At 50.0% G+C, this 22,200-nt stretch overlaps 7 protein-coding genes across 7 annotated transcripts; 1 reads left to right on the forward strand and 6 right to left on the reverse strand.

Moving 5' to 3' along the window:
* Window positions 1–843: 843 nt before the first annotated feature.
* Window positions 844–2,576, forward strand: ANOM_004277 (cytochrome P450; the record flags this gene model as incomplete). Its single annotated transcript, XM_015549534.1, has 5 exons — window positions 844–1,042; window positions 1,098–1,948; window positions 2,006–2,116; window positions 2,182–2,348; window positions 2,402–2,576. 5 exons carry the CDS (start codon window positions 844–846, stop codon window positions 2,574–2,576), a joined length of 1,503 nt encoding a protein of 500 aa, XP_015408350.1.
* A 290-nt stretch (window positions 2,577–2,866) lies between these two features.
* Window positions 2,867–4,265, reverse strand: ANOM_004278 (integral membrane protein PTH11-like protein; the record flags this gene model as incomplete). The annotated part of the gene is made up of 5 exons (XM_015549535.1): window positions 2,867–3,341; window positions 3,402–3,781; window positions 3,841–3,908; window positions 3,977–4,013; window positions 4,074–4,265. The coding sequence occupies 5 exons, from the start codon at window positions 4,263–4,265 to the stop codon at window positions 2,867–2,869; spliced, it is 1,152 nt and encodes a 383-aa protein (XP_015408345.1).
* Window positions 4,266–10,669: 6,404 nt separating this feature from the next.
* On the reverse strand, window positions 10,670–11,667 carry ANOM_004279 (protein kinase domain protein; the record flags this gene model as incomplete). The annotated part of the gene is made up of 4 exons (XM_015549536.1): window positions 10,670–10,956; window positions 11,011–11,176; window positions 11,234–11,550; window positions 11,601–11,667. The coding sequence occupies 4 exons, from the start codon at window positions 11,665–11,667 to the stop codon at window positions 10,670–10,672; spliced, it is 837 nt and encodes a 278-aa protein (XP_015408346.1).
* A 1,252-nt stretch (window positions 11,668–12,919) lies between these two features.
* On the reverse strand, window positions 12,920–15,014 carry ANOM_004280 (uncharacterized protein; the record flags this gene model as incomplete). Its single annotated transcript, XM_015549537.1, has 12 exons — window positions 12,920–12,957; window positions 13,015–13,263; window positions 13,314–13,386; window positions 13,440–13,518; window positions 13,574–13,763; window positions 13,816–13,837; window positions 13,961–14,107; window positions 14,173–14,306; window positions 14,354–14,384; window positions 14,435–14,681; window positions 14,740–14,801; window positions 14,856–15,014. 12 exons carry the CDS (start codon window positions 15,012–15,014, stop codon window positions 12,920–12,922), a joined length of 1,431 nt encoding a protein of 476 aa, XP_015408362.1.
* Window positions 15,015–16,004: 990 nt separating this feature from the next.
* ANOM_004281 (uncharacterized protein) lies at window positions 16,005–16,379 on the reverse strand (the record flags this gene model as incomplete). Its single annotated transcript, XM_015549538.1, has 3 exons — window positions 16,005–16,032; window positions 16,105–16,200; window positions 16,261–16,379. Coding segments are annotated over 3 exons (243 nt in total), but the record flags the coding sequence as incomplete, so codon positions are not given.
* Window positions 16,380–16,409: 30 nt separating this feature from the next.
* On the reverse strand, window positions 16,410–17,010 carry ANOM_004282 (uncharacterized protein; the record flags this gene model as incomplete). The annotated part of the gene is made up of 2 exons (XM_015549539.1): window positions 16,410–16,921; window positions 16,992–17,010. The coding sequence occupies 2 exons, from the start codon at window positions 17,008–17,010 to the stop codon at window positions 16,410–16,412; spliced, it is 531 nt and encodes a 176-aa protein (XP_015408364.1).
* Window positions 17,011–18,973: 1,963 nt separating this feature from the next.
* Window positions 18,974–20,114, reverse strand: ANOM_004283 (lipase family protein; the record flags this gene model as incomplete). The annotated part of the gene is made up of 2 exons (XM_015549540.1): window positions 18,974–19,950; window positions 20,021–20,114. 2 exons carry the CDS (start codon window positions 20,112–20,114, stop codon window positions 18,974–18,976), a joined length of 1,071 nt encoding a protein of 356 aa, XP_015408363.1.
* Between the last annotated feature and the right edge of the window lie 2,086 nt (window positions 20,115–22,200).

Here is a 22,200-nt window from a genome sequence, read left to right on the forward strand (position 1 = left end):
TGGTCAAGAGGAGCTAACACGACACTAACCCGTCTTCAGCTTGTATTCCGACGCGAGGAAATGGAGGAAATGGGAAATTGTTATGCTCCCAGTAATAGATTCACCGCCTGTCGTAAAGGGAAAATGAACAGCAGATCCCGTCCAGCGCGAGCCCTCTAATTTTAGGTGTAGGCAAATCCCGTAAACCGTTCCTAGCGTCTACTCTGTTAGATTAATAGTTCCCCAGGCCTCGGCTTACGGAGAAGTCAAAGTGGTATGATTTTGTGTTTCCAATTTCTTCCGAACAATTTCCAAGTCTCGCGTGAGGAAGAACCAGGTAGAGTCCTAGGAGTGCATACAACACGGTCAAAAACTAGACTAGTACTTTCTTTCGACTAGTGCTATATTTCATGTCTCCAATGCAACCGGCCGGCTGTGTGACTCTGCTCAGTAATCAGACAGAAATCTCATAATGCGGAGAATCGAGGCGGCCATATTACCTTCGTAAGACTAGCCGTCTATCCTACGACAACGGCGTCCTTATCTTATTACCCATGGCAGGCGGTACAGCCAATAGCCATCGGCAAAAGATGGGACCAACGGCTAACGGGGTCAAATATCGTCCGGGCAGCGGGGGCAGCCGACGGACACTTCAACGGTCTCAAAGCTAGTGCTTAGTGGGATGCATGAGCAATGGTGACACTTGTACCCTCACTCGAAAAGCCAATAGGGGCAGTTGAATTACGCTGTGCCATCCCTGCGACTGACAGGGACCCCCCGGCTAGAAAAATAACGATAACTGACTCAGTATGACTGTTATTGTTCCTTCCTTCATCGTTGTCTGCGAGTAATGCAACCGTCATCATGGCCGTGTTGGTGATATTAGGGATAGGTTTGGTTGCCTATTTGGTGTGTCGGAGCATCTATCGCCTGTATTTTCACCCATTGAGCCACATCCCCGGCCCCAAGTTGGCTGCGATCACGCATGGATACGAATTCTACCACAACATTATCAGAGGCGGCCTGTTTATCTGGGAGCTCGAACGACTGCATGAGGTCTATGGTAGGCTTATTCCATCCTCTACCTATGTGATAGAGCCGAAACTGAACGAGAACAGGCCCCATTATCCGCATAAACCCCCGTGAAGTCCACATCAAGGACTCGGAGTACTACGACGAAATCTACGCCTCCAGCGCTCGCAGACGCGAGAAGGACCCCGTCCTAGTCGCGCAGTTTGACCTGGAAGGGTCGGGCTTTGCGGCGATCGACCAGGAGACGCATCACCAGCGGCGCGCACCCGTGGCGAAGTTCTTCTCCAAGCGCGCGATTGAGAACCAAGAGCACTTGATCCGCGACAGTTTGAGCAAGCTCGTGGGCCATTTCCAGGAGGCTTGTCGTGCGCACACGGTGATCAGTCTGGACGCGGCGTTCGCGGCGCTCACCTCCGATGTCATCCACCAGTATGCGTACGGCTTCAATCCCAATAACCTCGACAAGGAGGGCTTCAATGCCAGAGTCCGTGATGGCATCAATGGCCTCTTCCAGCTGGCGCATCTGCTTTACTTCTTTCCCATCTTGCAGAAGCTTATGAATGTCATGCCTCTTCCTCTTTTGCAGCTGTTGAATCCCCCTGCGTTTGCGATTGCAAGCCAGAAGAAGGAACTCTATGACCGGGCCGCTGCGGCGCTGGACAAGGCAGATTCGAAGACTCAGAGCGGGACTTTGATCGACATGCTTGCCGCGCCATCCATGCCACAGCATATGCGATCGGCGCATAGGCTCATGAACGAGGGCTTTGCTTTGGTGATTGGCGGGACCGAGACGACGGCGAGAACGCTTGGTCTTGGGGCGTGGCATCTGTTCTCTAGGGAGGATATCCGGAACAAGCTGCGCGAGGAGCTGAAACAAGTGATGCCGACGCCGGATTCTCAGCCGACCTGGAATGACTTGGAGAAACTGCCATACATGGTATGTCTTGGGCCCCGTCTCATGTTCAATAATATTGCATTTCTAATGCCGGTTTAGTCCGGAGTAATCAACGAGTCGTTGCGTCTTTCCACCGGTATCGCGAATCGATCCGCAAGGGTGGCGCCGACCGAAGCACTGGTATATAAAGGCTACACGATCCCGCCTGGAGTGAGTTCGGCCCCGTTCAGCTGGGGAAACTGTGAGGATCAACCCCGATACTGACAACAATCTAGACCTCCGTCAGTGAAAGCAATTACTTCACCCTGATGGATCCTGAAATCTTCCCTGATCCCCACGCGTTTGACCCAGAACGATGGATCCGGGCCGCTGCCAAGGGCCAGCGATTGGACCGCTATCTGGTGAACTTTTCAAAGGGAAGCCGGATGTGCGTGGGCTTGAAGTAAGATGAGCAATGCCCTTCTACAATGTCTACGTTTGCTAACTGTTACACAGCTTGGCCTATGCAGAGCTCTTCCTGGTCATCGCTACGGTCGTCCGTCGCTTTGATATCGAGCTGTATGAGACACCGAAGAGCAATATTGACTTTGCTCGTGATTTCGGTACTCCATACCCGGATAAGGGCAACTTCAGTGTGCGGGGATTGGTTACCGGTGTTGTTAGCGAGTAAATACTTAGTAATTTGAATGTATCCAGGGGAATGAATAAGGGGTATCTGACGATACATAATCTGACAAATATGCACTATCTAGTAGATACGTATCTCACCGTTCTGACAAGACGTATTTTTCGGGGGCGGTATGTACATCATTGAGTGTAAATAAGAAAAACAAAGGAAAGGTTGAATACTAATAGATGGGTATACAGTCGTAAGACATATGATAGAGCAAACATGACTAGTCGGCTCTATCACCCGAAAAAGTACAGCGCACGGTTGAAGGCCAGACACTTCTCAGTAGGTCATGGGTGGTCCTCCCTCCAATCAAAGTTATGCTTCACCCTGATCTGCATAGCGATGGGTTCCTGGCTGGAGGCAGCCGAGCCGTTGGACGGGATGATGCCTTCCTCTCTGGCAGCACGTCCTACGTCGGTAGTCAGGTAGACTTCGTCATCTTCTGGCCAGAATCGCTGCTTCTTACCAGTCGAGGAGCGATATGCCGATCGGTTGCCGGTATCCTGCTGCCCCGTGCCGGAAGTGCCGTCGCCGGTCATCTTGTAATTGCCCGAGAGTCCACTGCTGCCGAAAAGCCCCCAGACTCTCAGCTGGGGGATTTGGCGCAGGAGCGGCCGCAGAGTCGGTAGGCAGGCGCTGACAATACCGATGCAGGGCTCGACGTTGGACCAGATCATGGCGTCGCCGATTACCCAGGTGATGTCGACGGAATCTTTCATTTTCGTGATGGCGGAGATGCGGACAATCGTGGCCACGCAGACGCTGCAAGAATAGGTTTGTTAGGCTCTTGTTTAGATGCTGATGGTGAGGTATGTGGCTTACAATCCACCGAGCAGGAAGATACCGCTAATGGCCCATTTCTGCGCCTTGGGCATCTGCAGGCCCCAGACGATCGGCATGGGCAGACATAGAATGATGACATCGGTGAACAGGTTGGCCACACCGTTCCACAAATAGAATTGGTAGAGGTTGATCCGACAGTGGCCTCCACTCAAAGGATATACCCATTGAGTCCAGAAGAAAGATGAGGGGACGCAAGCCAGCGAGATGGTGGTAGCAACTGAGATGGTATATCCGATGGAGAGAAATGCACAGAAATACAACGTCCAGGTGAGGCGGAAAATCCGGCGGTAGAGAAGAAGCACGGACAATTTGACCATGGGCACTGTCGTGGCATAAAGAATAACATAAGCGAAGATGATCTGTAAATTCCCATTAGTTTCCCAGGACCATATTATGAGCGAGAGCACGGGGCATATACTTTCATGCTCATCAGGACATCGTTTTGATCCACCACCCATATGTGTTTTCCTATTCCATATGCACCTCCTGAGAACACTCCTTGTTAGTTGAAACGCCGTTCAGGATTTGGAATCCGCAGCTGGCGATGAAAATACCTAAAATACAACATACACCCGTCCCATATGCGAACGCCTATGCAAAACGTTCAGTCGAAAGTTCCACCCGCCACCATGAAGAATCCAGGATACACACCAATGCTACCAAGACAAACCAGTCATCATATGCTAAATCGGCACTCTTATTTGTCGTTCGGGCCCAGAATCGCAAACCCACAAAAATTGTGGCAATTCCCATGACAACACCAACAGTGGCATCATTCTGAGCGATTCTATTCTCGGACAAGTCCAGACCCTCCGGCGCAGTCCCGATGACAAGGCTTGACATGTTAAATCAGGGAGAGGTCAGCTCATTGTCTAGTCAAGTGATGATGAAATTGTGGACTGCCGAGGCAGTGCTGAAGTGACAATAGTGCGGCAGTACGGAAAGAGAGTGCGTCTGCGCAGTTGAAGTCGTGAAAATGAGGGAAATGGGGCGAAGAGAACAACCGTAAGACACCCCAGATGAGGACTAAATCGCGTTTCGCTATCCAGTGACAAGAAGAAAGAGAAAACTACGTTTTACATGGCGACTAGGAGGGAAATAAGGACGCCGGGAGAACGACAGAAATAGGGTGGGATCTACAATGCGGTTGAGCTTTCACGAGCCATGAAACTACTAGGGATCGCAACATTCTTTAGCTTGCGCACGGCACAGATCGAGCCAGAAGGAATGCTTCCGGTGGGGAACGAAGGCTTCCCCGGGCAGATCTAGCCTTACCATGCTTGGAAGCGAAGTGACCCTTCGCGCCATTCATGGTTTTCAACTACCGAAGTCTTCTGCACTATAGAGTTAACATTACAGCGGCCATGACGATCTCTGATTTCTAGAAAAAAAAAGAAAAAAGAAAAAAAACCTGACATATCCCCTACATGTTAACTTTGAGAGTTCAGGAGACAGTAATAATACCCGGTATATGATCATACTGTTGCCCTGAATCTGCCGTCGCCTACTAAGTAGTCCACATCCTTCGTTTGGGTCTATTTTAGTGCTGCTGAGGCATTGCAAATCAAAAATAGGGATTTAGGTCTGGCCCGCATGTATTCCGCATGTCCTCCGAGGTTTTGAGTAATGGGAATCCCCACATCTCCACTCAGACGGGGCAGCTTTGCCAATAGCCGAAATCGCTTAAATCTTCAGGTACCAAGCGGGCCCTAAAAATTCATGCGACGTCCACTAGCCGAAACGTTTTCCAATCTAAGTAAAAAGAGGAAAGTCCAACTCAGGCTCACTGCCTCGGATGGTCCACAATCATGATACTGGCCAGGATCTTGACTAAACCCCACTGAGTAATCTCCCATTCTCCCGGTACCTGTCTCAAAGGGTGATTAATTAAATCAGAACATGGCTCATGCGGAGAACATGTCATGTAGAGCAATCAATGCAGGCAAGTACCGAGTACCGACATCAATGTGTGATCCTATGGGAAGCCACCGTACTTGAACCCCGAGCTTGAAACCCTTCCATGGTCCCCGAGTGGACGTGTTCAACCTAGGTTATTTCTTACATGGCCACGTAGGGGTGGTCTGATGAGGTGTTATGTCCCTGGAACAGGTTGCAGTTGTCGAACCATACATTGAAGTACTATTACATGCCATAAGTACTCTGGGTTCGTCAGTTAAGACGAGATCCAAGTTTTTGCACTACAGTCTGGCTGCTTAAGTCTGGGGAGTGCGTTCACTTTGACACACTCCAAGGCCAGATGATATCGCAAAGAGCGAGTCGGTTCTTGAGATTCCAAGAATCTGTATGTGGCGGCAATTATAGGGGGATCACCGGGGCGCCTAACTTGGTTTCTTGCTGCAGACATTCTCGACTCGATGATAAAACTCCTTTCGCTTCAGTTGTCAAGGAATGGTTTGTTTCAACGGGTTTCTCGGGGGCCGCGGGTTGAAGAACTGCAAGTAAGCTTTTGCTGGGGAAGATTCAACAGTAACCCAACATCGCTCAACACCCAGCTCCATTCATACAGTGCTGTTTTTGCTCGGGTAGGAACGACAGTATCCAAAATGATTAAACCTTCTTGGAGAATTTCTTACATAGGAGACGCAAAAGTATCGTGAGCTTCAGTGGGCCTCCGCGGGAAGTGATTGCCCTTTTTCGTATGCACTCTCGAATAGAGTTTCGTAGCCAGTTCGCTTAGATATAATAGGGTAATGGTGCACGCCGGATTTTAATTCCGGTCTCTATATACTCCTAGAAAGTTCTGCAGGCCTCGGCTCGGTGTCTTGTCCCGCTGACGCCCCACGATGAATGCCGGACCTGGGTGAACGTTCAACGAGGTACCATGGAAACACAAGCCACCCTCATGTCCAGCCCTACAGAATCTGGAAAGCTATTGAGTTCTGCAGTGTTTGGGACACTAGGTTAGCTTGCTGCAAGAGAGACGGCCTACTTGCCGAGCCTCATCCAGCGCCCCCGGTTTGCCGAAAAGCTGAAGGTTCAGAGAAAGGCAGGGAAAACACAGCACAACTATATATTCCACTACAAGCAAAGGTATAACCACGCCAAGATCCCCGAAAGCATGCAACGGAGATCGTTTTTACCACGTGGGGAAAGCCTAGATAGACTTTATACTCAGACTCCAGATCATATGAAGCTAACTACGGAGTATTCAACAGCTGGACCCTCTAAAAAGATTCGATCTTGGGATTTCTTCACGCTGTTCTCAACTGTTCCCCACTTGCCGCTTTCTTCTGTGATCCTGGCATCGATCCACGCACAATTCTGGCTGAACCGTGCAAATTCTACGGAGTACTTGGTCTACATTAAGCTTACCCAGGAACTTGGGTTGGTTCCTGCCAAACTCTATAATAAATGAGCTCCGCGGTGAGCTTACAGTAGCGCCGCAATGTGGGAAATTAAAGGGCTAAGTGGAGAAGAGGAAACTTCATTTTTCATCATGAAACCGGGAAGGTTGAAACACCATATCGCCGAGGAATGCCATAATGAATAGTAAGTGCATGGATACTAGTAGTTCCAATCGAATTGCTGAATGTTGTTAGCTTTACACATATACACATTTGTGAGTTCCTAACATCACAATACTGATATTTCTTAATGAGTGGACTCAAGATTGAGAAATGTCACTGTGTCGAGCCGGGTTAGGAACTCAGGATACTCCGGATGCCGTAGTTCAAGTTGTTTGCAATTGAGTTTTTATTGTGGGTGACAAACGATTGCCGAATGCATGGCATCCGAGATATATATATAGAGTAACATCGTCAGACACCACATTACATTTAGGCAGCCATTTCCTAGGGCAAGAGAGCAATTAGACTTGAAAATCTTGATTAGCGATGATCCCTTCAGCTCAGATTATGTCTCAAGCAGATTCTATTGTTGTATATTGTAGACCAAGGTGCTCTGCCCTCTTACACGTGATATCACATGACCACGATGAACCATCGCGAAAAATCAACAATGTCACGTGACCAGGTATTGGTCCTGGCTGAGGAGCAGAGCCGGAGAAACAAATAAGACAGTTCGTGGACAGGAATTAGAGACATAGCGTAGGCAAGGACTGAGTGGTTAGGGCGCATTGAGTGGGAGATCCCGTCGGCGACGCTCAAATTCAAGAGCGGTGCTGACAGGCATGATGGACTACATCTTCCTGCTCTCTTATAGGATGAAAGGCATACCCCTGCGCACCACCACTCAATTAGTCAAATTGGACGATGTGGTACTGGGAGGGTAGTGTATAGCCCTGCAGAGAGGTGCTGAAAATCAGTAATTGAGCTAGCAACACGGGCCCTTCGGCCTGGTCCAAGACTCGATCCCACCTCCAGTCTGCTCCCAAGCCGCTATGGGGGAAACAAGCCATTAAATATATAACTGGCCTTGAGGACTGACCGTCCTCCAGGTGTGCTGACTCTTCCCGTTGTTGTTATACATGTTCAAGGGGTTCAAGTACAGGGATTTGAAGCAGCCTCCACCGATCTACTACCACCCGTCGTTGGTCACCATCGGCCATTTGAGGTAACCATATGATTCAATTCTGCTCATATCTGGCTAAAGCACAGCCATTTGTTCAAGTTAGAAATCTGTCCCTCCCTTCTTCGTGGCCACCTGTAATCCACCTGTAATCTGTGCTGACATTCAGGGATAGACATTTATCGGCGCCGGTGTCTTGGCTGCCGCTGGCCTAGCCTTGGATAAACCCTCCGTTTTTCTTTTCTACCATCGCATCTTTGTTATCAACCGGGCACCCAGAATCGCCACATGGGCTCTCAGCGCCATTGTGGTTGGGTGGTTTATTGTGACGGCCTGCAGGCTGATCTTCGACTCGCACCCTGTCGTTGGGGAGTGGAAGTCCTGGGTACCGCATTCTCACATCGTCTACAGGCCCTTCTGGATCTCCTACGGCGTGGTCAATATGGCGCTCAATATTGTGATTCTCGCCCGCAACCGCTAGTCTGGGAACTCAATCTGAGCCCCAAACGAAAGCGACAACTGTTTTTTGTTTTCCTCCTGGGTGCATCGTAAGTGGAGAATTTCGACCCCACGCTCCTTCCAGTGGACTGCTTGCTGACCCTCTCTGTCTGTAGCGGCTGTGTGGCGAAGCATGATACGCAGGATCGTGGTTGGTTGGTAAGCTGGATATAAACGATGAATCCTGTAAGGCCTCCTGTCCCGGCCGCTCAGTATGGGTCATTTCCATCGACATCCAATGCTTTTGTGTTCCTCTTAAACGTCTTGCTCCTGATGACGTAGTTGGGCGTGGTGGAATTTGACTGTGCCATTATTTGCGCCTGTCTGCCTATGGTGCTGACACTGTTAAAGAATGTTTTGTGTCGGTATTAGTGTTGTCATGGTGGGGTACGTGTTTCCCGCCTTTACTTAAACAAGGCGAACCCGCTGCTAGTCTCGAGCAGATGCTGTGCTGGCTGCCTCACTTGTTGGATTTTGCAAGGGTCATGCAGGGGTGTCGTTCACGAAGGATTCTATTTGCCTCTCTCTGTCTTTTTTCTCGTTTTTCTCTTTTTTCCCCCATCCCTGTCAAGGTCTCACCACAAGTCCACAATTTCGCAAACACCGAGCTTGGGCTTCTTTTAATATGCCGCCGCATCTCCCAGGTTGACTGACGAACTTCACCATCGTCATTCTCTGATCTCCAAGTCCACCATGTCAACGCTTTTGCCTGCCAAGTCTATCTTGATTGCCCTCGGAGTGGTGGGCGTTCTGGGCACCTGGGGCCGAACTGCCCTCGACGGGTCGACCGAACTCCTGACCAAAGTGCTGGATGACCCCAATGGCCAACTCCCGGGCACCCAGGTGCTTCTCCAGCGGACCTTCACGGGAATTCGCATTCCCATTGACCACATCATCTCCACTCTGGTGGTCTTTTGGTATGAGATCGTGGACGGCTCCCACCCTTCCTCCACCGCGGTGGCTCTGTATTTCTTGGGACAGCTGCTCCCCTGCCTTGTGATCGCCTACACAAATGCCCAGCGCGGCAGCAAACCCAGTCTTGTGCGGTAAGCCAGCCCTACAATGCTATAATCAACCACATGAACCACCGAGCAAGAATCTAATGCAAGCCGCTGAAGGCCAACCCTCTGGCTCACCCTTTTCCAAGTCTGCTCCCTAGGCGTGACCGGCTGGATCTGGGCGCTCAGCTACATCACATCAGCACCCACCGTCCCCAAGTCCAAAGTCTCCGCGGTGGCTCCTTCGATCTACTGCAGCGTGCTTCCATAGTCTCCTCGCCGGCGCTGGTCAAACAGCTGCTCTTACCCGCCATCATCCTTGGGTATCTCATCCCTGCAGCTCTGATGGGAGTCTTCTCCTCCAACCCCGCCAGCACCGCGCATCAATCCGCCATCGGCGCCTGGAACATGTACCCTTTGCTCGTCCTCCCCATGCTCTACATCCTCCGATCCATCTTTTCTCCTGCGGTCACGACGACAGGTCCTAGAGCGCACATCCATGCCATTCGCGCCGCCAACATCCCCGCCCTCGTCATCAGCGTCGCCCTTCACTGGTCCGTCTTGGGCGTCTCGCTCTCTACTATTTTGTTCCCGTCTATCTTTACCCCGGCCTATCGCGCAGAGCTGCACCCGTCCGCCGTCTTCGTGCCCCCGTTGGCCCTGTCCCCCGCCACCACTCCTGGAGATGGGGTCAAGGGATTCCTGTTGTGGGATGAGTTGATCGCCTATCTGGTGGTGTTGGTGGTAGTTGCCCTCGAGCTGCAAGGAGCCTGGTCTACCATCCAGTCGCGCGGCGGAGTGTTCCGGTGGTCGTGGTTCCTCCCCGCTGCGTTTGGGACCTCTCTCCTGCTTGGACCGGGGACGACGTGTTTGCTAATTAGTTGGTTGCGGGATGAGATTCTGTTTGGTGAGTGGGTTGACCCGAAGGAGGGGAAAAAGGCGGCGGAGTAGATCTGGCCTCTTCAGGTTCGCAGATTCTCTACATTCGCTCGTGAGGATTAGTCTTGTAGGGAGTTGAACGAGTAGCAGTTCGGGGGTTATCGCCCGAACTTGACCCTATTTTTGACCATTGCACGCAGCCAAGGGACAGGACTGACTCGAAAGGTCATCGAGAGAGATAGAAATGGAGGCTGACGACTAGGCAAAGAGGGGCCGAGAGCGAGGAGACGAGTAAAATAGAGCACGGAATATAATGAGAGGTATAGCTTGGTAGAGCAGGAGTACTGTACCGGGAAGATGCCTGACACGACCGTGTTTAAATAATCAATTTTGACTGTTGGCACCATATTCTGCCTTATGAGGTAGGAATAAGTCACGTCGATAATGTCTGAGGCCCTGAATGAACTTCTTGTCGCCTGTTCGCAGTATATAATTGATGCGAGATGTCCCCATCTGGGACAAGCGGCTGCTAGAGCAAGAACGGATATTTAAGAAGCTGTTTGGCCTAACGAATGCTAAAAATAACTCTTTCTCCTCGCCGCCGAGCCGCTTTTCCAGGGCCTCCAATGAAACGGAGGGTACAGGGGCTTCATGGTGAGCGATCCAGCCACCTGAAACTATGTCAGTTTCAGAGCCAAGAGGAAATGGTATGGAATGGGAACAACCGCTCGAATCAAAGCACTGCCCCATCGTCTCGCTACGCCTCACAAATTCGGGTGGCGGCGGCCCAATCAAGGCTACCATAAGTGCGAGATACCTGAACGGGTCATGTCCACCTCTGGCATCGAATATATCTCCAAACAGATGCTGCCCTTCGAACAGATCCCAAATCTAATCGATCATCAGTAAGCCAGGGCAGCAACACGAAACACTGGTAGCCTGACTCACAAGGCCTGCAAGATTCCAGATATCGATAGCGCTTCCCCAAGGCATTTCGAAAATAACCTCCGGTACTCGGTATATGTGTGGCTGGACGAAAGGCCCTGACTCCTGCGTTTTGCCAATTCTGGCCTCACCAAAGTCACATAGGATTGGGAGACTGTAGTGCTTGGCTTCGGTGGGCCTGCGAAACTTTCGACTGCTGTAAATGATATGTGACTGGCCAATCAACTTCCCAGGGCTTGGGTTTTCGGATTCCGCTGTTACAAAGTCCACCAGCACGGAGGTATCCTCTAGGCTGAGCATCAAATTGTCGGTCTTGAGATCTAGTGAATCTTAGTTCCAAATTCAACGGTCAAAGAGCGCAAGCCCCTACCAATATGAATAACCTCAGCCTCCGCGTGCAAGAAATCAAGGGCCAATAGAAGTCGCCGGACAGTCATTTTCAGCAGAGGGAGACCAAATGGCCTTGGATTCATCCCCATCATTTCAAAAAGTGTCATATCCATCGGTTGCAACACAAGGCACCTATGTGTGCCCTAAGGATCTTGGACATTGAATGAATCATACAGCTCGCGGACCAGTAACTGACTTGGATGTGAAGAATCAACTTTTGCCAGGTGTTCACAGACCCTTAACTCCCGATCTGTCGCAGTGGGATGGTCTGGCAAAGAGGTCGATACCTTCAATACCGTGTAGTTATTGGCTCTTGATTCATAACTCGTAATAGCCCCTCTAGGATTGATTGGACTGGGAGGGGCGCACTGGAGATCCCGGCAGAGCCAGCTCGTTGAATATGTTCCATACCCAAGCTTTCCCGCAACTTGATATCTAGTGTGATATACGTCCCCGATTTCCACTGGATGATAATGCGATGGTTTGCAATGAGGTAAGGTCTCTTCCTCGATCGGGGTTTCCGTAGGGATAATGTGCGCAACGGTAGAGCGGTCTCTGGAAGACAGTCGCGTTCGCCGAATGTTTCTCGTTACAGCTCTCAAAAAACAGTCCATTTGATCCAGGTCAGTCTTCTCTAGCTCAAAATTAGGTAAAGCAGGTGAATCAAGCTGCGATATATTGGGAATGAATGAGCTTATTCCGGGACGAGGATGGAACAACAGCACTGATGCCTAAGGCCAAATTGGAACCCCGATTTAGTCCGGCTGTAAAAAAGGGGCGAAGGTCTCCGCTGATTGGACAATTATCCCTTACTAATGGACAGGATCGAGCCCCACTCTCAACTGGGACAACAACAATGAAAAGAGGCTCTCACTTAGGAGTTGGTATCCTGCCTAATAGCAATTTATAGATCAAGAGTGAGAACACGATCGCAACATCAAACCGTTGGACATCTAGTGAAAGCCGAACACTGCTCCCCCATTTACCGAGCTCGTTATGCCTACGAAGGAGTCGAGTTGAACGCGATTGATTCAAGTTGATTCCGGCCCAAGTTAATCGACATGCAAGTATTAACCAGCCTTTTTTTTTCCTTCACTGGCTCCCCTCAGAACTATAAGGTCCTAATTCTGATATAGATGGAAATAGACCTTAAGCACACACGAAGAATACACAAGCCGGTGTAAAGATCAGGGTTCGCAATAGCAGAGATTGACGGTTGCCTTCACCGATGCTGAAATATGCGCTGAATAACTGCGACTAGCGGGACAGTACCATTGTCATAATTTAGCGGCTTGCAACTTATAGCGTGAGAGGAGTCGCCTTCAGGACAGACTGGCCTAAACCACATTAGCAAGGTCAAGGCGTCCCGGAGAGTGCTTCATGCAGGGTGGCACAGACTATAGGTAATCGCTCTTGCTGCAGCGCCTGGAACGTGTTATTGATAATCTTTGCCTTTTTCTGGTTCAAGACTCGCAGTGCGACGGGCAGTCTGGACGATGGATTTCCAGGCATCTCGGAGCGGCGCGTGTACGTCAATTGATCGACAGGGTGTTTTGTCCCCTCGGCCCACTTAACCTCGAAGGCCCAGAGGATCCTCATCATCGCAATGGCGAGTGATCGTTCAGCGACGTGATAGCCGGGGCCTAGTATGTGTCAGCCGAGTAGGCTCGCCAATGGGCGGTGGTTGATGTACAAATACGACGGCCCGCACCGAATGCAAAGTGATCGCGCTTGGTCACGTCCGACGAGTTGATACTCTGCATTGTCTGGAAAGTCCAGTCAGCCATGGACGACCTTGTTCCGAATGAGTGCTACATACTGTTGTATGGTCATCAGCGTATCTTTCAGCCCAGAAACGATCTGGGTTTTCGTGCCTTTTCGGATCGTGTGAGATGGCCCTGGAAAGATACTCTGTTAGAAAATGTTTAATTTTCCAAGAAGGGTCTATCTCACCATGCGTTGAGATGCAGCCGGGCATCTTTAGGGATCTGTTGCCCCTTATAGATTATTGCCTTCGTGGTGACGTGTGGATGGCCAAGGGACACAGGGGGCCGCCACCGCCAGAGCTCTTTCACGATGCATCGAATGTACGGAATGTGCTCTTGGTCAGCAAAATCGGGTAGGCGATCGCCCACCACCGCCCCTGGAGAAAAGAAATTAGCAGATATGTTGGGGAGGCAGCCTTTTCACCATACCAATCTCAGCTCGTGCCTTCTGCTGGACGTCCGGTTATTGTAGCATCGCTTCGAGGAACGACCAAGTCGAGATCTGGCTCTACGAGTGGGTGATACATCAGGAGATATTTAGTTCCAGTAACCGAGAAATAGCTTTATAGCCTACCGTGTCCGCAGCGCCAATGATAAGCTGAAGTGACAGATAGGCTGCTTCTTCCTCCGTGGTGAAGCCCCCACGGTCGGAGGCTTGGATGACGGAAGGGAGAAAGGCGTCTGCCATATACTGCCCTGCAAATGCGGGATCTTTTATACTCTACTCGCAGAGAAGCAGTCAGATGATATACGCCGAATTGTATTTTGAACCTGTTGAATTCGTACCTCCAGTCGCGCCATGCACCATTCCAAGTCTCGCTTGAATCGTTTCCTGGCATCTCGCTCCCATGGCTTGAGACAGAGAGGTAGATAATTCAGCCACGTGAAAATATCAACCATGTGCATTCCGGGGATGGTACCTAGGGCACCGAAAATTAACCGTTGTCATCCGTTGCGATAGATCTACAACCTACCCAGTATCTGGGCCAGACCTGTCTCTACATTTGAAGGTCAGATCCGTTATGTACGAGAAAGTGAGAGTACTTACCATGTATATATTCAATAACAGGATCATCAGCGTTAGGTATCTATCCGACGAATTGTCAGTAGGCCGGCCGAGAGAAGAAGTGAAGGAAGAAGTGAAGAGAGCACGTACGTCCATGCCAAAGGTCTGTGTTGCGAAAGCACTATGCGTATAGCGAGCAATCAACCATAGTATCCGAACACCATCCTGACCGGCTTCTGGGTTATTCGCAATATCATAAAGAAACCTTGCTGTCTCATATTGAAGGATCCTACAATCAACCTGAGTAGGTGTTCAGGACGCATATAGATAATCAGCAATTAGCTTACGGTACCCCAGCATCCGCTCGCGGAACGCTTGTCAAATAGGAATTGATCACGCGTCTCTGGTTCTATAACACAAGCTTAGCTTCGGTGGACAGGCCAGATCTGAAATTTGGTCTTACCTTCCAACGCGGATCACTTCCGTGAAGCAAGAGGACGTTGAGCCAGTTGCAGATGAGTTCGTTGCCGACAATCCACCGCGGGCGCTCTGATGATATCGCCGATGATCGATCCATAATCTCCTGCGAGCGATCAGCATTACCTTTCCCACGCCGTGACATAAACGCGATACGGCACCTTGACAGCGCGGTCCGAATTGAGAAAATACTCCGTCACCGGACCGAGGCGCACACGAAAGACTTCGCCATGCTCCCGCGCCCATTCTTGCATCAATAGATGCTGGAGACTTTCCTTACTTGCTCTGAGAGCTTCTAACAGGTTTCCCAGGACCAGGCCGCCACTGGGTTGCGGGGGGAGCGGCAACAGCACGCTCCAAAGGTTGTTACTTGGTAAATACACTCCATGGATTCTGCTCTCGCTACATTGTATCCATGTCGTTACGGTACCCTTCTCTCGACACTCCCTCCTCTACTCTCATATCAACCTCAACAAGATGTTCTCATTACATAAGATGAAGACTAAGAGCAGATACAGGATCTACAATCTTGCCTGGTTTCTCCGGTAGAGCACTGGATGGTTGCATAGCAGTTGTGAGTTGAACTGTGTGATCTGAGACGGCGGAAAGGAAGGGAATCATCGGTTCTAATATAATTTGTTTCAAGATGATGTGCTGCAGGAACAGCCGAAATCGCAATGTCAAGGTTGGGCTGTGGAAGACTCACAGCCCAGAACAGGGTGAATGTAACTTCACTACTGAGAACGTGGTTTCCACGTTGGCCGACTAGCAAGGAGAATACAGAATACGGATTGCTTGCAGCACGGGTGGGTGGCTGGGCGGATCTAATCAAACTGGTAGTGTTGTCGGGTTGCTAGCTCCACAACTTCTTTGGGAGATGTGGGAAATGGAAGTTGAGTGATTCATTTTGCTCCTTCTGTGACTGCTAGGAGGCTTCAATACGCATTGTGAATAGACTAGATTGTTATTCCATGATAAAAACAGATGACATGATCATAGAATGTCATGTTGGAATCGGTGGGTTTGACACTAGAAACCGAATACCATCAAATAAAGGGACTATGAAACGCCGGAGGCAATGTGGCACAGTAAAATGAAACGCTAGATAGCCACGTATCCCCAGGAGGGAACATACAGAGAGCTCCAGAGATGAACGAAACTGCCTACGGGACATATCACCAGCACCGAGGCCATCACTAGAAGGCTGATGTCTACCTGTATGCCAGAGAACCTACCATGAAGAAAGATTCCCTCTAGACGTTAGCCATCCTGCGCTCCTCAGGGTTAACGCAGCTGGGCTTGTGCTCCTGCCAATGGTGGCGCTGGCACTCCTACCCAGGATCAGTAATTGATTTCAAACAGCTCTTGGGGTGAAACCTGTAGAGTCTTACTTTGTCGCAATAGTAGGCAACACGGCATCTTGCACACTGAACCAAGGCATGGCCGATATCACCCCTAACCTGTCCACAGTGAAAACAGCTGCAACAATGTCATTAGCGCAGAACTCCATATCTTAAAGCGACACCCAAAGAGGGAACCCTTACCTCGGCTCCTGATAGTTGCGTGGCACGCCCGCCTGGTAGTGGTCCAGAGCAGCGAGAAACTGAGCCCTCCCGGGACTACGAAAGCCCTCATCGAAGAGAGGCAAGACAAACTGCGAGTTGCATTGAATCTGTGGGACCAGGTCTCGCAGATGCTGCAAGTCGTCAGCCCTGATCCTTGCGCCGGCCCGCATCATTAGCGCGCCCAAGATGATCGTCCTGTATTTAGTACAAGGAACCGTTTGATTGTTCTCCTGTGTACGAGCAGCAGCAAAGAGCCTGTCGCCAAGGTTATCGGTATCGAGCTTTGCGCGGATGTAGGGCACGATCTCGTTCTCTAGCTCCTGTTTGTACTCTTCGGTCTTGTAGTACTCACGTGCCGCCGCGCCAGCTAGCATGTCGGTCTGGTGCACCATTGAGCTCATTGTGTGCTCCCAGTCGTCCATTTCAAACCCCAGGCCTTCTGCCAGGCCGCAGGCGGCGTCCAGGTCCTGGTCGCTTTCAAAAAGACCTAGCAAAGAAGAGAGGTTAGTCAAGCTGTAGCTCCAGGGAAAGGTGACAGTGGTGGTGACAGGACTTACGCCAACCCCAGCGACCCATGGTGGCTCACTTGAGATGATTGAGAAACGTAAGCTGCTTCAAATGAGAAGGTCTAGCTTTTAGGGATACGACAGAGAAACCTGAGGTGTCAGCGTATGGGGATATTCGATAGTACACAACCTGGGAGTCAGGAAGAGAGGAAGAGAGGAAGAGAGAGGCAAAGACAAAAAGAACAGAAGAGGGGGAAAGAAGAGATTGGGTGTTGGCCTGGCTGGACTACAACAAGACCAAGAACAACAAAGACACGCTTACAAGTGAATCTGCATCTTCCCGCTCCTTTTCCATTCACTGCCAGATTACCCTCTGCAGTCATAGACAATATGCCACAGCAAAAGCTTCTCACCAAAGATTTACCAGGAATATTCATCTCCTCGAACATCTCGCTAGCCTTCGATGCTAGCTAGGCATCTCGAGCGACTGAGTTCGGGAACTACGCAGGCCGACATCCCTCGACGCTTCCAAATCAATGCTCAACCACGGAGAAGTAAAGATTACCATGCACCTAGCAGGGGCCATGGGCCGACATTGTAATCGTCATGCTCAGGAAAAACAGCGCACATCCGAGCTTCTTGGCATCGAGGGCAAAACACTACTTCTACTACATCGGAAACTAGGACTGGGTATCTGGACAGGTCAGGTTAGTCAAGTGATAATATTAGTTTTCCTGTTTCTCCTTTGCTTGGCTTGTTGCAACGATGTTGTTTCTGCATATGACTAATATTGAATCTGCTCGAGTACCGTCATCCGAGGACTATCGCAACTTTCAAATCCACAGTGGAAGGATTCCCTCTGGCTCACCGGGCAGCCTATACCAATGAATCTTCTTGCAAGAATATTTTCCTCCATAATAACATTGTCTGGTAATACGATATTGCACGGCCCTGTGCCCTGGCATGGATCTGTACAGGACGTACAACTAATGGCAACACTCCATATCGTTGGAATCTCGGGGTGAGCCGCTCATTGGGATTGCGGTTCCATCGCTCTCCGCCTGCAGGTGTACAAGTGAAGATTACCTGTACAGTAATTGAGGCAGGGAACAGGGTGGCTACAGTTCGCGCCGTGATGGATGCTATGGATGGCATTGTCTTTGCTAGTTGTGTGCATGAAATATATATCCCGTCGAATTCAAGGCTTTGATATCTGTGCGCATGTTCGTAGTCTAGAAATATATAACACGTGGTATCTTGGTGACCAACATATAACCCGTGCCGCCTTGGGTCTATTCGTCATTGACCTGGAGCCTGGAGTTGAGGCATTCCGAGGAGACCTACATACCTCCGGTCACAGCCAGATCTTAACCAGTTACGTACGACGATCCATCACTTACTGGATACAGTGCCACCTTCGTCGGGTCTTCGGGACTGCCAGCTCGACCGCAGCCAGAAACCTCACAAAAGATCACAAACGGATCCGGCTAATGGCTACAATACTCAGGTTCATACCTGTTGCAATACGCCCGCATCAGAGAAGGTTAGAATACCGACGCAGCCGTAAGGGCTTGGTTCGTAGCGTGCATATAGCCTGGAGAGATTATGTTGACCTGAATGCCGTCGACAGGAATCAACCAGATGAATCATTTGGCGCCAGCATAGCTGGAAGGTTCGTGTCCCTGGGAGATATGTTGCGAAGGTTGAGCGCCGACCATCACTATACCCCCCTATTCCAATATCTAGAAAGGTATACATATATTTTTCATCAATGTAATAGAAGATATACAGCTATGATAACATTGCTGTGGAAAGCGTAAAGATTATTAATGCCAGATGGATGGACTATTATACATTAAATCAGTATAGAGGGCCTTCCCTTCAACCAAGTGCCTTAGAGTTGAATGACACAGAGATTGGAGGAGCGCGAGTATCAGAATGTAAAAGGTCGTTATGACCAAGATATGCAGTCCTGCTGGAGAATTCAAACTCTGGTGGGTATAGCAGCTGTACGATTAATCGCAGGTTCCGGTCTAGCTGGAATGGGCTGCGAAGAGATTGTCGTTGGCCGCCAGTGTTCTGAGACGCTCCATATCCTTCGCGCTCCAGGTGTCCTCCGTGTCACGGTACGTGAACTTGGGACCGCATGCCGAGATTTGTCCGAAGTACTGTCGATGATCTTCAACGTCAAAGCTGATTCCGGTTTCGCGTGCGCCATCGCATGATAGATTCTCCATCCCACTACATACCTGGATGCTATCGGTGCCATTCGCGGAGGAGCCAGGAACCCAGTACTCAGGCCAGGTATGTCTATAACCAAGATCGTATATCCCAAACAGACTCATCGGAGGTAGGGAAGGCACCGGATCATATCCATGAGTTATCCGGGCTGTTATCCCTGGTTGTGTTGAGACGAACTCGGCAAACCGCGCATCCCCAACACGTGGAGAACCATATGTATAGATATCACAGGGTATATCCTTTGTGCGAAGGTAAGCACCAGCAACCGTGGCAATGGCTCCACCCAGAGAGTGCCCAGTAACGACCACATGATAATCACCGTGCTTCTCCCTAGCCTGGGTGAGTGCGGCCATAACGTCGTCTTTCAGCAGCTCCCAGGACCTATAAACCCCAGAGTGTATCGAACAAGAGCAGATATCGTTTCCTTGCTGGGGCTTGTCTGACCCGAACAGCTTGTCCCAGAGTCCCTTTGGTCCTGGCTCATCTACCGTCCAGAACTGGAAGTTCTTGATCCAGTTCCGCACAGAGTTGCTGCCACGAAACGATACGACGAGAAGTCGATGGACGTCGTCTACAGCAACAAAGCCGCGGATGTCGTCTTTATTGAGCTCTGCTATGGTCTCGGCACCAGCAGCTTCGACTTCGGGGCAAACCCCTTCAATGCATTGGATGCTGCCGAGGATACCGTCGTCGTTATTGTGGTCGCAGTAGGCGGCAGCAGAGTACTGCGCAAACAGCTGGAATTCGGTCAGGTCTTCGTTTGAAACAGCTGTAAATTCATGACCATTAGTGGATTTTTTCACTACTTTTTACAACAGAAATGCTTGTGTGACACATACACCGGCTTGTCACAGAGCGTCCCTGTGCCAATGTTGCTGAGCCGAGCAACTGGGATGCCAGGAGAACGGGGATTATATTCAACACACCCAACATGATCGCTATTGTGACACGAAACAGAGCGACGGCTACGCATTCATCTAGGTAGTTTAGATAACAGACTGAAGGCTAAATATACAAACTGAAGTCCAAAGAGAGATGTCTGCCTTTGTGTGCCTCAATGTTACTCTGGCGGATTCGCAGTGTCAACATCTTCTCGTGCCGTAACTAGTTCATCCTGCAGGAAGGCAGCCTTGAACAAGAATGCAACATGACATGGGGCATTTTCAGCATTGGCAGATATCCACATCTCTAAAGGCTTCATGGATCGAATCTTTACCCCCTTACATATTGATCTATAGGATTGGATGTCCAAGGCTGTAATGCCTCAGGCAGAATATGATATGTCTCCCACCCTTACCGTTAGGTCGTTCCCTCTTCAGCTCCCTAGGGCGCACCTCTAATTGGTCTCCCCCGTGACTCTTTGATTCCTAGATTGTTGTTTCAAAGATACTGTCCTAGCGCGTCTAGAGTCCATGGGTTGCCCTCCACCGACTCGTTTTCGTATCATTGCCCATATTTTCTTTAGCGAGCCAAACTGTTCAGAAGAAGGCCCACTTCAACCAGGGAAACAACATAGCACAAGTGGCGCAGGATACTATTGAAATCTAAAATCTTCGACTGATCCTTCGGGCGCTAACTGGATCTCGCCAATGTTTCCCTGCTCCATTTGCGTCGATGGTTCCTGCAGCGATATCGCATCACTTCTGTGCCGATCTTACTACCCCTGCTATAGATGAGAAGATTGAAACGTGCCTCGGCGATGGCGTACAATCGCCATGGGAGTTTCCTGTGGGTCCTAGATGAACTGGGCATAAAGGGGCAATAATTGACAGGGGAGGTGGTTCGTTGCTCTAATGCCGTACTTCCGAGACTAACTTATCAAGGTCTGAGGATCGATTATCTACGTTATACTAGTCATATGAAGGCTAGGCTTCATTGGCGGTCGCGATATCTATTTCTAGCAATCATCGTGTTTCATCGAGTGCGGACGGACTGATCGGATTAACCATTTTGGGTCTGGTAGATGTGTCTTTCCATTTATATCACGCCGATCGCTAAGGAGAATCAGCGAAAGCGTCCACTTTAGCGCCGGAAAATTCTCCGTTGCATGGCATGACTAAATGGATGCTTATATAAATACAGTCGTAGATCGGCCCAGGTCCTCGCTAAGCTCGTTGGCGGAGGAGATGATCGAGCGATCGACATGGGCCTTTCCCAGCACTTTTACTCGCACACACTGATTCCGTAAGACGTGCAGCTGTGAAAGCCGAGAAGACATCCAAGTCCCGTAAGTGACGCGAGACCCTGTTTCATCATTGACACGCAAAGTCAATAAAATACTCCGGGAACTGACTTCCAGAACGTAGGACTAGTCGAACCTAGTTAAGCGAGTTTCAGGTTATCAGTCCCTTGGCCAACGTTTGACACCCTTCAGGCAAGTGCTTTTTCACATAGGAAGAGTCTGCAGAGCCCGAAAAAAGGTGATACGTTAGTCTAACATATCGGTACCTATTTGCAGCTGAGCTAGCGGCACATATGGCCATATGCAGTTAGTAGAGATCACCAGCACTAAGGCGAGCATAGCTCGGAAGAACAACCAAGGACAGAACATGATCACCAATGGAGAAGGCTCGGGATAGCCTCGTACGTCAGTGGGGACCTCGACCAGGGTACCACAGGGGATACGGCGTCAAGGTTTCCCGCTAGTAAGCTATCACTATTGTGCCGATACCCACCGGGCCGGACGAAAAAGGGGATTTATGAGTCCAATGACACATCAGATGTAACCATGATACCATATGATGCTGTCAGCTGATTGTGGATACCATCAAAAGGTGGATCCGTGGAGTGTCGATGTACTAGTGGTTGACAGAGCAGACCCTCTGCAGTTAAAGTTTCCCAATGAGGGTCTACCGGACAGAAGACTCGCAGAGCCAAAAATTGGTTCTTCACCACAAACGGTTTTTTTGGCTGGGCCATGATTTGGCCGGCGCCTCCGGGTGGAAGAGCCGGAGAATTTAATCTAGCTCCGGAGAGTTCAACGGTCAATCCCATTGTTGAGGTTTTTCTTTTTTTTTTT

This window comes from Aspergillus nomiae, assembly GCF_001204775.2.
Source record: "Aspergillus nomiae NRRL 13137 chromosome Unknown contig00081, whole genome shotgun sequence".
Taxonomy (NCBI): Eukaryota; Fungi; Ascomycota; class Eurotiomycetes; order Eurotiales; family Aspergillaceae; genus Aspergillus; species Aspergillus nomiae.